Source organism: Ambystoma mexicanum, chromosome 6q (genome assembly GCF_040938575.1).
Source record: "Ambystoma mexicanum isolate Mex_15411 chromosome 6q, UKY_AmexF1_1, whole genome shotgun sequence".
In the NCBI taxonomy this organism is placed as follows: domain Eukaryota; kingdom Metazoa; phylum Chordata; class Amphibia; order Caudata; family Ambystomatidae; genus Ambystoma; species Ambystoma mexicanum.
The window spans coordinates 78,902,117-78,919,515 of NC_090937.1; the positions used below are offsets into that span (position 1 = coordinate 78,902,117).

Consider the following 17,399-nt stretch of genomic DNA (forward strand, 5'->3'; position numbering starts at 1 on the left):
TAGGGAGTGTGATGCCATGTCTGAAGTTTGACACTGCCACTCATGTGCAACTGTCATGTGTGTATCAGTCCATTGTACAGTGCCCTGATGCCTGTGTTCTATCTCTCCCTGTCTGCAGCATCAACTGATAAAGAGGGCGGAGAGGGTGCTGCGGAGCAAAGCGGCAGGGATCGCACCACCAGCCGGAGTCGCAAGGCCCGGCTGCCCTCCCAGATTGTCATCTCTTCGGGGAGTGAGGAGTCTGGTGCCGCGTCCCAGGTTGCAGCTGCCGCGGGTAGGTCCAAGAGGCGGAGGTTGGAGATGGACTCCTCGGCAGCAGAAGGGGCAGCTGAGACCCCACAGGGTCCAACAGAGGAAGATGGCATTGAGTCATCCAGGTTGGTGGGGGGTTTGGAGAAGGAGGAGGCTGTGGAAGGGACACACACAGGGTCTGGAGGTGGGGATTCCACTGGTGCCAGTGGTGCAGTGCAGGGACACGAGGCCGCACCGGCCGCCGCGGAGGTGCCTGTGTGTAATCCTGTCCCTGATCCTGTGACCCCATCATCCGGCACCAGCAGGGATGCCTACGTCCACAACAACTGGCCTTCCTCTCCCTGCGGACGTGGCTATCCGGGACCGGGTTGAGCCTGTCCTGGCTGGGATAGCGTTGCGTCAACGGGGCATGCAAGGTGACCTGCAGTGTTTTCGTGAAGACATTGCATGTCATCTCGGATGCCTCTTTGGCCGCGTTGACCTACTGGGACGGGTCACCCGTGCTGGATTCCTCCGTGTGCTGGACCTTCTTGCGACCCCCTCCTCACCTGAACCCCCTACGCACCAGTCGTCCTCCATGCCATCTTCCCACCCATCTATCACGTGGGTACCCTGTGGAGCTGCCTCTGACCCAGTGGCCAGGCTGGTGGAGGATACACCCAGAGGGCAGGAGGACCCAGGACTGCAAGTGTCTTCCATGTGGCAGCGGTTGGGCCACGCCATAGATACGGAGCGGCAGCGGGCGGAAGAGGCACGGCTCACAATGGTCAGGGTGGAGAACTCCATGCGGAGGGCACTGAGGCGGGCCTCGATGCAATTCGCAGGGAGTTGGAGGGCAACATGTAATCGTCCCTGCGAACCCTCAGGGCCATGGAAGAAGACCGCCTCCAGGAAATTGAGCGGGAGTTCGATGATGCCTTGGCCCGGGACATCAAAAAGTGAGCCGTCGGACTAGCCCGCTGCCATTGTAAATAGTTAGTTAGTTAGTGTTAGGTTTCATTTTGGTTTTCATTTTTGTTTGGGGCGCTTGGACAATATCCCACATTTTTGTATATAGTTCTTCATTAGTTAGTGTATTTTTGTAGGTTTCATTTGGACAGTTGGGCTCATGGACCCAAGATTTCAAATTTTAAATAGTTGGAGTGTGGATTTGTCGGCATTTTCTTTTTTGATTTTTCCATGGAGCAATGGATTTTACTTTTTCATTTCTGTTTGGATTTGCTTTGTTGGAAGGAGACTTTGGAGACATTTTTGATTTCATATATTTTGGATTCTGATTTCCTTTTTTTATCGTTATGTGACATTCTGCATTGTTTTCCTTATGTACATTGTTTGGTCTTTGGATTTCTTTCACCACATTTTTTGTTCAATACATTTGTTCCCGTACTTCAATGTGTGGTATTCTATCATTGGTTTCATGCATGTCACGATGTGGGTTTTCACATTCACTGGCACCCATTGTGTGTGTGTGACGAACATGTGTTGATGTACATACATGCCATTTGGGTTGTTTCTTGTAATGGGCATTTCAATGTGGGGTGTATGTTATGCTTGGTTGGTTATTTGGGCAGGGGTGGCGTGCCGTGGTATTTTGGTGGCCATGAGGGCCATGATTGTGGGTCATGTTGACATGTTGGGGGGGACATGAGTGGGGGCCTGCTGGCAGGTGCCCCTCACTGCTGGGGGTGGGGGTGCAGGGGGACATGAGTGGGAGCCTGCTGGCAGGTTCCCCTCACTGCTGGGGGGTGGGGGTGCTGGGGGACATGAGTGGGGGCCTGCTGGCAGGTGCCCCTCACTGCTGGGGGGTGGAGGCGCAGGGGGACATGAGTGGGACATGAGTGGGAGCCTGATGGCAGGTGCCTCTCACTGCTGGGGTGTGGGGGTGCAGGGGGACATGAGTGGGACATGAGTGGGGGCCTGCTGGCACGTGCCCCTCACTGCTGGGGGGTGAGGGTGAGGGTGCTGGGGGACATGAGTGGGACATGAGTGGGGGCCTGCTGGCAGGTGCCCCTCAATGCTGGGGGTGGGGGTGCAGGGGGACATGAGTGGGAAATGAGTGGGGGCCTGCTGGCAGCTGCCCCTCACTACTGAGGGTGGGGGTGCAGGGGGACATGAGTGGGGGCCTGCTGGCAGGTACCCCTCACTGCTGGGGGGTGGGGGTGCTGGGGGACATGGGTGGGGGCCTGCTGGCAGGTGCCCCTCACTGCTGGGGGGTGGGGGTGCAGGGGGACATGAGTGGGAATGAGTGGGAGCCTGCTGGCAGGTGCCCCGCACTGCTGGGGGGTGGGGGTACAGGGGGACATGAGTGGGGCCTGCTGGTAGGTGCTCTTACTGCTGGGGGGTGGGGGTGCTGGGGGACATGACTGGGGGCCTGCTGGCAGGTGGCCCTCACTGCTGGGGGTGGGGGTGTTGGGGGACATGAGTGGGACATGAGTCGGGGCCTGCTGGCAGGTGCCCCTCACTGCTGGGGGGTGAGGGTGCAGGGGGGCATGAGTGGGGGGCTGCTGGCAGGTGCTCCTCACTGCTGGGGTGTGGGGGTGCTGGGGGACATGAGTGGGACATGAGTGGGGGCCTGCTGGCAGGTGCCCCTCACTGCTGGGGTGTGGGGGTGCTGGCTGATGACTGGGGGCCTGCTGGCAGGTGCCCCTCACTGCTGGGGGTGGGGGTGCTGGGGGACATGAGTGGGACATGAGTGGGGGCCTGCTGGCAGGTGCCCCTCACTGCTGGGGGGTGGGGGTGCAGGGGGACATGAGTGGGGGCCTGCTGGCAGGTGCCCCTCCCTGCTGGGGGGTGGGGGTGCTGGGGGACATGAGTGGGACATGAGTGGGGGCCTGCTGGCACGTGCCCCTCACTGCTGGGGGTGGGGGTGCAGGAGGACATGAGTGGAGGTCTGCTGGCAGGTGCCCCTCACTGCTGGGGGGTGGGGGTGCAGGAGGACATGAGTGGGGGCCTGCTGGCAGGTGCCCCCACTGCTGGGGGGTGGGAGTGCAGGGGGACATGAGTGGGGGCCTGCTGGCAGGTGCCCCTCACTGCTGGGGGGTGGGGATGCAGGGGGACATGAGTAGGACATGAGTGGGGGCCTGCTGGCAGGTGCCCTTCACTGCTGGGGTGTGGGTGCTGGGGGACATGAGTGGGACATGAGTGGGGGCCTGCTGGCAGGTGCCTCTCACTGCTGGGGGGTGGGAGTGCTGGGGGACATGAGTGGGGGCCTGCTGGCAGGTGCCCCTCACTGCTGGGGGGTGGGGGTGCAGGGGGACATGAATGGGACATGAGTGGGGGACTGCTGGCAGGTGCCCCTCACTGCTGGGGGGTGGGGGTGCAGGGGGACATGAGTGTGGGCCTGCTGGCAGATGCCCCTCACTGCTGGGGGTGGGGGTGTCGGGGAACATGAGTGGGGGCCTGCTGGCATGTGCCCCTCACTGCTGTGGGGTGGGGGTGCAGGGGGACATGAGTGGGGGTCTGCTGGCAGGTGCCCCTCACTGCTGGGGGGTGGGGGTGCTGGGGACATGAGTGGGGGCCTGCTGGCAGGTGCCCCTCACTGCTGGGGGTTGGGGTGCTGGGGGACATGAGTGGGGCATGAGTGGGGGCCTGCTGGCAGGTGCCCCTCACTGCTGGGGGGTGGGGGTGCTGGGGGACATGAGTGGGACATGAGTGGGGGCCTGCTGGCAGGTGCCCCTCACTGCTCGGGTGTGTGGGTGCTGGGTGACATGAATGGGGGCCTGCTGGCAGGTGCCCCTCACTGCTGGGGGGTGAGGGTGCAGGGGGACATGAGTGGGGGCCTGCTGGCAGGTGCCCCTCACTGCTGGGGGATGGGGGTGCAGGGGGACATGAGTTGGTGATCATATTGCAAGGTGACATGTGGCTTGGCTGGGGGGCATGCCCATGGTGGATGGGCTGCCTGAGGGACATGACCAGGGGTGCAGGGTAGTCCGCTGTGGTGTGGGCTGCCTGCAAGAGCCGTGGAGGGGGTAGAGGGACACCTGGGAGGACCCACATTGCCAATTCACGTGTGGAACTCCCTGCGCACCCCACTGGATACACGTACCCCGCTCTGACAGCGAAATCGCGTGTGAAACTTCACACACCCCCCCAAAATACACATACCCCGCTCTGAAAGTGAAATCGCGTGTGAAACTCCCCCCCCCACCGAAATACACGTACCCCGCTCTGACAGCAAAATCGCATGTGTAACTTCCCGCGCACCCCCGAAATACACGTACCCCGCTCACACAGGGCCAATCGCTTGTTAAACTTCCCGCGCACCCCGAAATACACGTACCCCGCTCGCACAGGGCCAATCGTGTGTGAAACTTCATGCGCACCCCGAAATACACGTACCCCGCTCTGACAGCAAAATCGCGTGTGAAACTCCCCGCGCACCCCCGAAATACACATACCACGCAAGCACAGGGCCAATCGCGTGTGAAACTCCCCGCAAACCCCAGTAATACACATACCACGCTCGCACAGGGCCAATCGTGTGTGAAACTCCCCGCGCCAGGGTGTACATGTATTCGGAGGGGTGTGCGGGGAGTTTTACAGGCGTTTTCGGGGTTGGGGGCTGTATGCTGGTCCAATGGCCCGTGCGCCATGTACGGGATTTGTGCGCTGTGCATGGCGCTGCGCCACTCTGCACCACGGCTGGCTTTGGATGTTGAAATCCATGAATACGCTGTGTGCGGAAATGGATTTTAGCGCACACGGCTGGCGCAGACTGTCGCACGCGCACACTGTGCGCCAGCCGCGTGTGCCACTTGTGCGCTGGATTTTATGAATTACCCCGTGAGTTTAGAGCAATTATGCAATTACCAACTCAGATTCCAGGCGCTGTACATAAAACCGTGCAGACATTAAAACAGAGACATTACAGTGGCATTACCATAACAGCTGATGGTCAGCATAACCCAGGAAGTACGTCCAGTTGGTGAAATAGGAACACATAATGGATTCCCACTCAGGTAGACTGTTTAGCTTAATGAAGTAAGCTTCAAAAGGGGGTAGATGTGGGTATTCATTTGTTTATTTATTTTGTATTGCTTAAAACACGAACCTAACTAGCAAGCATTGGCACTCTTTGCCACAGAAGCGTGCCAGCATTGGGCTTGACATTTTATACAGTAATACAGTGCTGTTGGTCGGAGGAGGTAGGGATTTGTATTTGTTCGGTATGCGGTGAGAATGCCAGGATTGTAAACATTTGCCATTTGGAAACATTTGGAACATGGTGTTGCCTCACTTTCTCACATATCTGTGTTCAAGATGTTGGGCATATCTGGCATGCTTATCTTTAATTCACGAGCCACCATGTATTTATTTGTTTATTTTATGGATGGGTTCAGAGAGGCTAGGGGCCAAGAAGTAACCATAGACCTGTAGAGTTGAGGGTGCACCATTTACAGGCATAAGACTGTGGGCTGGTAGTGGTGCTGGCCAACCAACTTACCTATATGGCTTTGAAGGACGCTGTGGGAAGGAGTTCCTTATTATTAGAGCTGGTTTTAGCCATCTAGCCAGATATCACGACAAACTGGTGAATTTACCCAGGACCTATACATTAAAACTTTTAATGACACACAGGGGTGTTGCTAGGTCTGGACAAGATACATGGCTACCCTAATGCCGGGACTGTTTGGGACTCAGGCCTAGCTAGCATTTTGGTCGTAGCCCTTGAGCTTTACCAGGCTACAACCAAAACCCTTCGGGGCTATAGCCTGCCCCCACTCCCAGGGACGCCTCTGATGACACTTGCCTGGGTCTTTCCATAGGATTTCGTTCAAAGAGTGATGCTACATGACTTTTCTTTGGAAATCAGAACTGCATCATACTAGTACTGGAACATTAAAATGAAACACCAGTTTTACATCAATGAAAATGAATTACTGCCTGTTTTATCAGAACAATACGTCAAGGTCTGACCTGCCGAGCGCAGCGGCCCCGGTAGGCAGACTTTTCATGGAAGCACCGGCACCATTAGCAATGAGTCTCTAATCGGACTCTATGGGAATGGCGAGTTACAAAATCCAGCACCTGACCTCCCGCTCCTCCGGGACTTGTAATGTCCCGGTGTCACCAGGAAGTCAGGTGCCGGATTCGGTGCTACAGGGTTGGTGTCAACCCGCCGGTTTCACCGGCGGGTTACTGCCAACCTCGTAATGAGGCCCCAGGGTCTTCAAAAATGTTTATGGGGGATCAGAAGGTACAAAGGACTCCTCGCTATATATTGGCGCTCAATGTTTGAAGATGGGTTTTTGGTGAACTTGATTTGAGCAAATACCACAAGGGATTTATGCTTCAAAAATCAGCCTTATTCTTTAGGCAGAGTGAAATGGCTTCATTAATGTGGTTGTGCATGGAGGCTCAAATAATTGTCCCGTTTAAGTTGGAAAGTGTGTGTTCCATGCTAACAATACTGCAGGCTAGCCAACTGTTACCTACTATTTCATTCACACAGAAAGTGTTACATGGCTGGAAGAGAGTAAACAAAACATCTGGTTTCATAAGACTGCTTCCTTATGGAATAATCCAGCGCTTCAAATAAATAATAGAATGCTTTATTACAATGTCTAAAGAGAGAATGAATGTGGGTGATGTTATAGAAGGAGATCAAGTAATTACCTTTAATAGGCTAAGAGAAAAATACACTTTAAATGTGAGTGAATGAAGAACATTGAATAATTTAAGTGCACTAATAATGCAAAGAATTCTTATAACAAATACCCTTTCCGCTGACAAACCAGAGTTATGCAAGATATTCGACTCTCCTCCTCGGATGTTGTCCACCTTTCTCAAACTTATGCCTGTTTGCATTGAAATTGTTGATGGATGGGATCGTTTGAGAAAGAAATGGTCTACAGAATTTAGACTATGAAATATCGGAGGAATAATGGATGAAATTGGACCCCATTCTGCATTTGATTCGACAGAAGGTAATAAGTAGATTTTATTGGACTCCAGACAGAATGCATGCGTTGGGTCTCTTAGATGATAATCAGTGGTGGGGATGTAGGAAAGAGAGGGACATTACTGAATATGTTATAGAGCTGCTTCAAAGTTGTATTTTGGACAGATGTTTTGGATAGGGTAGATTTGGTTGTAAATACTAGTATTAATAGCTGTTCTAAACCAGTAATATTGTTTTTAAAGGGACATAATCTGGTTATTAGTCATGGAATAGAAATGTGGATTGACAGAGCCAAAGTTGTTGCTCAAAACAAATTCTGAAAGTGTGGAAAACCTCAACTTGATAGCTGGATAAATGAACTGCGTGTACTATCCAACTATGACAAAACAATGTACGAAAGACAAGAGAGAAATGACTTGCATGAAGATATGTGGGTGTCGTTTAATGACTTAGATAGATGAGATTGAATGGGGGGAATAAGTCTTATGACACCTGAACCTTCAAAAGGTGGTTGAGTAAGATTTGTGTACGTGCATATTTTCCTTTGTCTGTTGTGTGTCATAGGCACTAATTTATTTTATGTATTGAGCGCAGAAGATATGAATATATTCTCTGTCATTATATATTTGTGTAGTTTAAACAATTCTTATCAGATGTAGTAATTTTGTGTTCTAACTGATATCTTAAATTGTGTTGCTTTTGTATTCTGTTGGGAGCAATATTAATAGTATAATGCACATTAAAAAACCTTTTTGATTACCAATGGCAGAGGTGGTATTTCAGCAATACCACTTTGACCAGTGGTAAACTCTAAAATGGGCAGATTGTCTGAAATACCCCATGGTGGTAACTTCCTCCAACTTGATTTCACACAAAAAATCGGCCCAACTGTGAATGACCCTTTGTCTCTCACACACTCTGCCAAATCCCTTCCAATAGGGCCTCAAACATCCACTGCTTTCTCCAAATAGTGCTCTCTTCTCCAAAGAACATGTCTTCTTCCTCCAAGTCTGTGACACAAACTGACATCCAGAACCCTTTATACCCAGTAAAACCTGGGTTTTGTTGGAACTGTACTCCATGTTAGTACAACTAATATATGTCAGCTGTGATTAGTTAATTATTAGATTGAAGTCCTTACCTCCTCCTGTGAACCCATTAGGAGTATGCCTTCATTGGCGTCATCTTGGAATTTTTTGTCTCTGCATTGTGCCTCGTAGGTCAGAAGATTTCAGGACATGGGATTCAAATCTCCTTCTCCAGCGTCCTCCCCTGTATGACTACAGGATTGCATCACAGGATGAATATGCATTGTTTTCGGATCGTCTTGACATTCTGATGGCTGTAGTCTCACAGCCTCCCTGGGACGGTAGTCCCTGCTGAAGGCCATCTGCCTCAGTTTTATAAGAGGCATTGGTAGAGATGTGGAACTATTATCCACACAAGGTCGGGGGGACTGGGAATCCCACTCGATGCATCTCCTGACAGGGCACTTTGGAATGCTGCCGGGTAACTCGAGGCCCCTAGATCTTCGACTCCTCACAGAACTCAACCCACCCCTTATCTAGCTCCACTACTGGTTGGATACAGACATGGTTGGTGTTGAAGCCAAGATCACTTTTCACTAAGCCACTTGGAAAAACTGTGAAAAGTTAGATATGTTTGTTATAGCCAGTGGTAACTGTGTGCCCTTAGGAGTTCATCAGGAGGAGATAAAAGCAAACGTGTGGCATAGTTGACTAAAGTAAGGGAATCACTAGTTTGCTTACTGATATTGTTTTCTTAATTTCCAAGAAGGTGGTATCAATTATGCTAGAGATTAAATCTAAAATATTGTACCCCATCCCTTGGTCCTTCACACCTGTGTGGTCAACCGAGAACCTGAGAGTATGGGTCTCTGCGGGAAGTGGGAACATTGAACTCAGAGGAAGGGAGAGCAGACTAACCATATATTACTTTTATGTATCTGTGCATACGATAGCACATATTTGTGTGGCTTTGAAATTAATTGCAGGGTATGTTAGACCTATCAAAGTAATTATGGGGACTGTACACAGCATTTTTATTTGTGATGATTATCTCAAAGCGTCATAAAAACGAGTCTTAACTATGCTATTTGTAATACTGTGTTTGCAAACACACAAATAGTGTAAAAATAAACACACACACAACCTAATGCAGCACAAAATAAAATATGAAAACACTTCAATCTACCAAGCAGCATGGAAATAAAACAAGCCCTTTGGAGTGCAATGCAGCAAATCTCTCACCAACTTAACAGCTCCACTTGATCTTACAGCATGCCTCTGCTATAACAGAACTTTCTCCAGGGTGCCCTTTATCGGATCATTTCTTAATGCAAGTTTTGATTCTTCTAAGGTGCAACCTCTGATTTAACACCCCGAGCTCCCCCCATCATTTTGGGACAATAAACAGGCTGTATTTGCAATTAGAATTCTATTTTATTTCAGTGAGGAAATCAAACCAAAGGTGGTCTCCTAATTTTATGGTGGGGAAGACATGCACAATATTGTACAATTACAGGAAGTTTGTCGACAAAAAGAAAATTAACATGCCTGTCACAATCTCTCAGCTTTTGCACACACAATTATGTTAATCGATCAATACTACATATAATGGCCGTATTACAACTTTGGCGGTAATTCAGCGGTAAATGAGCCGAATTATGGCCAAAATCATTTACTGTTACTACCACTTGGTCCCGTGGGTTTACCACAGGTTTACTGGTGGTAGGGTGGTGTCATTACCCATTTTCAGAGTCCGCAGGACTCCATGGGGATTTTTGGCAGATTTACTGCTGGCGGAATTACTGTGCAGTAAATCTGCTAATTTATGGAGGTAAAGTGGCGGATTCACCTCCAGCCTTTTGCTGGAGGTAAATCCTCCTCTTCAACTGCAACGTTGTAATTCGGCATCGTAGGAAAGATGGCAGGAATTCCATTATTGCCAAAATAAATGCTAGTAACGGAATTACCATCCATTTTTTCCTGCACTTCCAAACTTGTAATGTGGTTTATAGACCTCTATTTCTAAACAGTATAATGCAATTTCTAAGCGCTATAATGGTCCATATGCCACTTTTCGGCCAGTGTGTTAAACAGTTTAATTCACCTTGTTTTCTTCAATAATAACCAAAAATATTGCCATTACAGAACATATCGATCGAACAGGTTCAAATATCTGTAAAATCATTTCTACATTTGCATCATGTTCTCCTGTGAGTATATGGTATTTTAGGTTTCCAATATATGCAGGAATGTAAAATGCAAACTATGGTAGATTGCAACAAAATCTACAGGCATGGGTTTAGAAAAAAAATGTTTTCATTTTAGAACACACAGAATATTGGTTTATTTACAGATTAAAATTGCAAGCCCCTTTCGATCCCCCTTGAATGAAGTAGGATTTTACAGTGTGCCACTTTTTACCTGACTATGAGCTTCATAGGTCTTCATTTAATAGTCCACACAAGTCTCACCCAGTCTTGCAACGCAATACCAAAATGGGCACCAAAAGTAAAGCAAACATGCATTTTTATTGCTTTACTCTTGATGTCCACTAAAACATGCCATGCCAGAATATCAAAATATATACAGACACGCCCTGTAATGTAGGCTGGTTTTGCCACTAAATAACACTTATCGTGTTTGCTTTACTCTCAATGCTTTACGTGGCAAGTGTGGCCTATGTTGGCAGGCCAGTCGGGATACATTTTCTTATTGTGGTTGCATGCCATGTTTTAATGGGGATCGAGAGTACTGCAATCATGATTCATGTTTGTTTTACTCTTGATGCCCATTTTGTTATGTAGCAAGACTGCCCTATGATGGTGCACATGTCTGGGTATATTTTATACAGTGACATGGCATGATTTACAGACCATCAAGGGTAAAGCAAACATGATAAGTGTTATTATGGGGCTAGACTGTCCTACTTTGGTGAAACCAGTCTGAATATCAGACGTATCATTGTATTTTATACTGGCATCAAGGGTAAAGCCAGTAGGGTGAGTGTTCTTATGTGGTGAGACTGTCTTATCTTTTTGTAGCCAGTCTTGGCATGTTTTCTTATTGCGGCCTCGCTTTTTTACTAGCAAAGCCAGCACAACTATGTTCTTACATAGGTATTCTGGAGTAGACTTGCAGAGCTAGCATTTGCACGTTTTCCTATAGTATATTTAATGGTATTATGCACAAAGCAAACAGGGAGAATGTTCTGATATTGGAATGCTGGCAAATATTGGTACAGCCAACATAGAAGTCAATGGGCCAATATATATTGTGGGAAAAGGCTTCATGAAAAGGCTCCTGTGCAGACTGGAATAAAGTTGGAAATTATACTGCTAAAACTGAAATGAGCAACAGACAACAAACCTTGCTAAAAAAGTAACCCGCTAACTGTTACCACAACATACAAGATACTCCACTGAAAATGTAACTGACCACGGAATCTTAAATAAAGCACTGTAGCCGAGGATACATTAGCACCTAACTACACTTTAGAAAGCTACATAGATAGCAAAGAGATGGGCAATGCCGTAACTGAAGAGATTGAATGTTTAGGTTTGTTTCTGTTAGACAGCATTATAGAATTGTATTGTTTTTTGTTTACTCCACCTACCACCGTGGTTGGCATGTCAACTTATGTAATAACAATGTCAACAACTCGCAGTGTGAATGTTAACTGAATTTTCTCTATCTGTATGTTTATATGTTGAGCTCAAAATCAAATCATAATTATTTTTTTCAAGCAGGCTCCTGTGCACTGTTTGTGACTTGGTCTGTTTGATTTTTCTATGAGTTACCCAACAAAAGCAATTGCAAACTCTATGGCTTTTTACCCAACTTTTCAAAAATGTGCGCCGTAAAATCAACCATTTGAACCCATTATTTAAGACAAATTCTTGGGGGGTGGACCCTCTGAACCCTCTTTAGTTAGTTGATTCTGGCTTGCTCACTACTCATGGCTTGCATACTTGGGGAAAACATTTACACCCCTCCAATTAAAACATTCACCAGCCTGCGTTGAAACCACTGTCAGGCTATGAATTATTGTATACTAGTAAATATCCCTAGTCTCTGATTACATCTGTAAAAACACAGGGTTGAATTTATTTGACTATGTTTGAAAGAAACATTGCGCTCTCTGTACAGAAATGCTCTCAAGTTCTCACGTGGCTTTGAATATGCTCAGAAAGCAGAATACATTTCACACTGAGAAGCTACAACATTCTACTTGAATTCACTTGGCTATAGTTTATCAGATATTGCACTCTCTGCACAGAGAAATGCTATTTAAACTCTATTTCAAATCAGTCCCCCACATCATTTCCCTTCTAGTTCAATGAACTATGGATATGCAATTTGAGTTTGTAAGAAGACAATTAACTGAGTTATTCATATTTATATAATGTATTCATTATTAATACATTTTAATATATCATGTATGGTGACTAGAGGGGCAGAGTCTCATGATTTCAGAACATTTGTCTTTTTTGTTCTAGACCTACGCATTGGAAAGTTATAGTCAAACATGTGTTTTACATTATTTTGTGCTCTCCAAAATAAATACATCATGTTTATGTTATCATTCCTGTGCATGTAAGTGTCCTTTAGAGTTACTGATCCATTTGAATAGCTGACTCAGCACCTTAAAGTCATCCATCAAGCATGGATAGATTCACCTAATGGCCAGCCAGGGTTAATGGCCAGACAGGGTTAAAGGTGGAAGTCAAATGGAAGTAAGACCCTTTGATTCTGAAACCAGACCATCCCCACCGTGTGACCATCTGACAATAATAAAAGGCCGGGAGACCATGTATTGAAGTTACTCACTCATGATGTATTTCTACGCATTAGATATTTTTTAAGGCTGAGCATGTGATCCTATTGTTGTTCTGGGCGTAGTGTGTTTCTTTAAAGAAAGATAAAGAAGTCTGTTTTCACCAGATAGGACACCTTGTGACTTTCAAGATCTCTCCTGGTTTTGTTTTTCAGTACATTGTAACTTCAATTACCTTGTTTTGGGACTTATTTTAAATTCAAACATAACAGACTTAGGCAAAAGGCAAATTTAGCATTAAAGCATTCACAATACAGCTTAAACAGCACCATATGTATATTTCTACCTTCTAAAATACAATAATGTATCTCTGGTATGTGTGCAGGCCTGACCAATGGCATCACACAATTCTATAATTTACATTTAAAATGAATAAAACATATAGAATGTTGGCTTATAGAATTAAAGGTGAATTATTTGGCTTGTGTGCTTACATGTTTCTAAAATAAACATTGCAGTGGTACTAGTTGGGTTTTCATTATGTACTTTACGTGATATGTAGAAGTAGGCACTTGTTCCCTTTTGGATTTCTCCTTGTACTTTAAAATGTGCAAATTCAATAACATATCATGATAGACAGTAAATACTGAAATCTGTGCCCTTTGCTTTGAGTTGTCTGTTATATAACAAACTGCATTTCATAGGCACTACACTGCTCAATGTAGTTGAAGAAAAACACATCACACGTGAATACAACAATGCACCAATCTCAGCACCTCATGCTCTGATTCACCCAGTCTCTATTTTCATTAATGTTTGCCTACATCTTGTTATGCATAACGGAGGAATGGAATGGCACCATTGCCCCTCATGAATATACATCTTTGTGAGGGTTGCATGTGATATTTCTGCATATTGAAGACCAAACACAAATAAGACAGATTTTTTTTGGTCGATTTTGGGTGGCCCTCAATGTGCCCAAATATCACATTGCATGACTCCCAACCCAACCCCCTTCCCTCTACCATGAATCTGATCCCCAGCCCTCCCCCATCCCTCCCACACTGGTGATTTTTATGTCAATCCGGGGAGGGGGGGGTTTGGTTTCATCCCCCAGACCCCCACCTTTCCTACCACTCTGCCCATTCCCCCTAAAAGCCTTTCTCACATGTCACCTCCCACCACAGACACATTAACAGGCATTCAAACACGCACACACTTACATTTACCCTCTCTCCAACTCCTCCCCAATCATTACTCACACACACATACACACACACAGAAAGACACACACCCAGACACAGAAAAAAACTCACAAAAATATAAACACGTACCTCAGGCACCCACGTCTCCCCTCTTCTCACCCCGCTGCGCCTGTCAGCCCCTGCGCACCCTCGTGTGCCTCACAGTGGCTGACAGTTCGATTTTAAATGACCACTCGTAGCAGTCTTTCTAAATTGGTCTTTGAAGAAATCGATTTTAAAAAAATCAATTCCTTCATTTAGTACTCTTTGTGAGATATAGCAGTGAGCAAAGCTCACTTTTGCCAAACAGGTGTTACTCCAGATATGCTAGTATCCATGCGCAAGTGTGTGCCTAAGGAGTTTCTAAAACGGATTAAACTAATAACAAGCCCTGGCTATTTTCTAGAGAAGGCCACTGAATGACAATGTTGAATCTGATCTGACTATTCTAGATAATACATGTGTAGAATCTCAAGTTGTTTCTTCCTTCTTCCCTGTATTTCTTGCCTTATAGGTGCTTCCATCAGGTTACAAGGAAAGAAGCAGCAGACCTTCTCGAGGGAAATCCCAGAAGCGGAAATCTCATTCTGAGGCCTGGGGGTGACAGTAAGAACTTTGCAGTCTCCATCAGGCAACCCACAGAGTAAGTTGAACCTAGGATGCCTTCCTCTACTTCAATTACTACATGTTAAAGTTGCCCATAGTATAATTGAAGCCAGCAAAAGGGCCACAGAAATTGAACTATGCACATTGTGATGGATTGGCCATAACCCTAGGATTTTAATCTCTCCTGCAGATAAAGATCTAGATAATTCAGAACTCCTTTGGGGGGTTCCATGTAATAATGTTGCCACAAAAATCTCGCCATACAAAAATATCGCCGAAAAATTGCCCTTTTTTGTGGCGCCATTATTGCATGGAACATGTGGGGGACACCCCGGCAACCCCCAAATTTTTTTTTTTTAATTTTTTTTTAAAAAAAAGTTTTTTTTTGCCCCTGTCCCCATATATATGGTCACCCAAATAATATCGCCACAACCTTTTCCCGGCGATATTATTTACGGCGACCATATATATGGGGATAATATTACCTGATACCCTTTGGGGTACTTCCCTCAGGAAGTTTCTCTTTGTTAGTCTGAAACATCCATTGTATGATCACATCGCATATGTAGATTTGTGCCTCCCGTCAACATGTCCTTTCTCCCCAGGAGCTGTATGTCTGCAGCTTCGTGTGGATACACTGTGTCAAAGGATTCCTGACCTTAAACCACAAAGTTTACTATGTGCCTGGTGAACTTGGTCTGGTGATCTCTGGGGCTTGTTGCATTGACTGTGCTTTGGTTTTCCTACTGTGGTTTGAAGAAGGCTCTGGCCCTCATTACGAATTCAGCAGTAACCATACCGCTATTGGCGGCATGGCTGCCGCCAAAATTGTGTCGGGGTCCTCGGAATGAGGATTTACCGGGCCATTCCGAGTTTGGAAGGCCCGGTAATTCCTCCCTCCAAGGACCCAGACACGGTCCTTCCCCATTCCCATTTCAGCCCTCACAGGGCTGAATGGGAATGGGAGAGGGAGCAAACAATGGGCCATTACGAGATGGCCCGTTGTTTGCTCCCTCTTCCCTTTGCGGGACCCGGTAAGCACGCCTGGCGTTTTACCAGGCGTGCTTACCGTGTCCCGCGAGGGGAACTCGTAATGCGGCGGTACGGAGTAAACGGCGGCGGCACCTTTTACGGCGCCGTTCACTCCGTACCGCCAAGGTCGTAATGAGGCCCTCTCTGTTTTAACGGTAGTCTGTATAACGCTTTTGAATGAAGGGTTGATTTATTTCCCACTTTTGCCCTTTGGTTAGCCTTCTAACTTCCTAAAGAAGAGTAAGACAAGGGAAGTTTAAGGGGGCGATTCATGGAACAAATGTGCGCCGAAAATCTTTGCGCAAGCAGGCGCAAGCGCAAAAAACAGGCGCACGCGTGCGATTCATGGAAGTCCCTGCGCGTGTTTTCCTCGGGATGTGCGCCAAACCCGTGCATGGCGCACACGTCACAGCAACATCCCGAAAGGCGTGCGCGACGTGCACAGTGAAAGCGCACAACCTCGGCGCATACACCAGAAAGTGGGCGGAACACGGGGCATAACGCGCGGAATGGGGAACAACATGCGAAAATAAGGGCGTAATTGTGGATGTACTGCAGGGAAGCAGACGGAACGCTCACACGCACTCGAACCACACGTATTCATGGAATCGAATAGGGCAAAGCCACGCACAGCCAAAGACACGCACAAGACGAAACACGTCCGCCACACGAAGGCAGGCGGTAGCGTCCCTGCGCATTACAAAAGTGGCAAGATACAGCAATTGGGCCTGTGCGAGCGGGGCACGTGTATTTCGGGGGTGCGCGGGAAGTTACACACGCGATTGAGCGGGGTACGTGTATTTCGGGGGTGCGCGGGAAGTTACACACGCGATTGAGCGGGGCACATGTATTTCGGGGGTGCGCGGGAATTTACACACGCGATTGAGCGGGGTACGTGTATTTCGGGGGTGCGCGGGAAGTTACACACGCGATTGAGCGGGGTACGTTTATTTCGGGGGTGCGCGGGAAGTTACACACGCGATTGAGCGAGGTACGTGTATTTCGGGGGTGCGCGGGAAGTTACACATGCGATTGAGTGGGGTACGTGTATTTCGGGGGTGCGCGGGAAGTTACACACGAGATTGAGCGGGGTACGTGTATTTCGGGGTGCGCGGGAAGTTACACACCCTATTGAGCGGGGTATGTGTATTTCGGGGTTGCGCAGGAAGTTACACACGCGATTGAGCGGGGTACGTGTATTTCGGGGGTGCGTGGGAAGTTACACACGCGATTGAGCGGGGTACGTGTATTCCCCGAATGTGGGGCACCTGCCAGCAGGCCCCACCCATGTCCAACTCATGTTCCCCACCACCCCCACCTCCCAGCACTGTGGGGCACCTGCCAGCAGGCCCCCACCCATGTCTCCCACCACCCCGACCCCCCAGCAGTGCAGGGGCACCCTCCACCAGGCCCCCACCCATGTCTCCCACCACCCCCACCCCCCAGCAGTGCAGGGGCACCCTCCACCAGGCCCCAACCCATGTCTCCCACCACCCCCACCCCCCAGCAGTGCAGGGGCACCCTCCACCAGGCCCCCACCCATGTCTCCCACCACCCTCACC

General features: G+C 48.1%; 1 protein-coding gene across 2 annotated transcripts in view; it reads left to right on the top strand.

Annotated features, from left to right (window-relative positions):
* STAP1 (signal transducing adaptor family member 1) overlaps positions 1 to 17,399 on the top strand; it is a 618,379-nt gene that overhangs the window by 350,640 nt on the left and 250,340 nt on the right. For both annotated transcript variants that reach the window (XM_069630495.1, XM_069630496.1), the window contains exon 6: positions 14,714 to 14,842. In XM_069630495.1, coding sequence (XP_069486596.1) covers positions 14,714 to 14,842 — 129 coding nt within the window. The remainder of the gene's footprint in view (positions 1 to 14,713; positions 14,843 to 17,399) is intronic.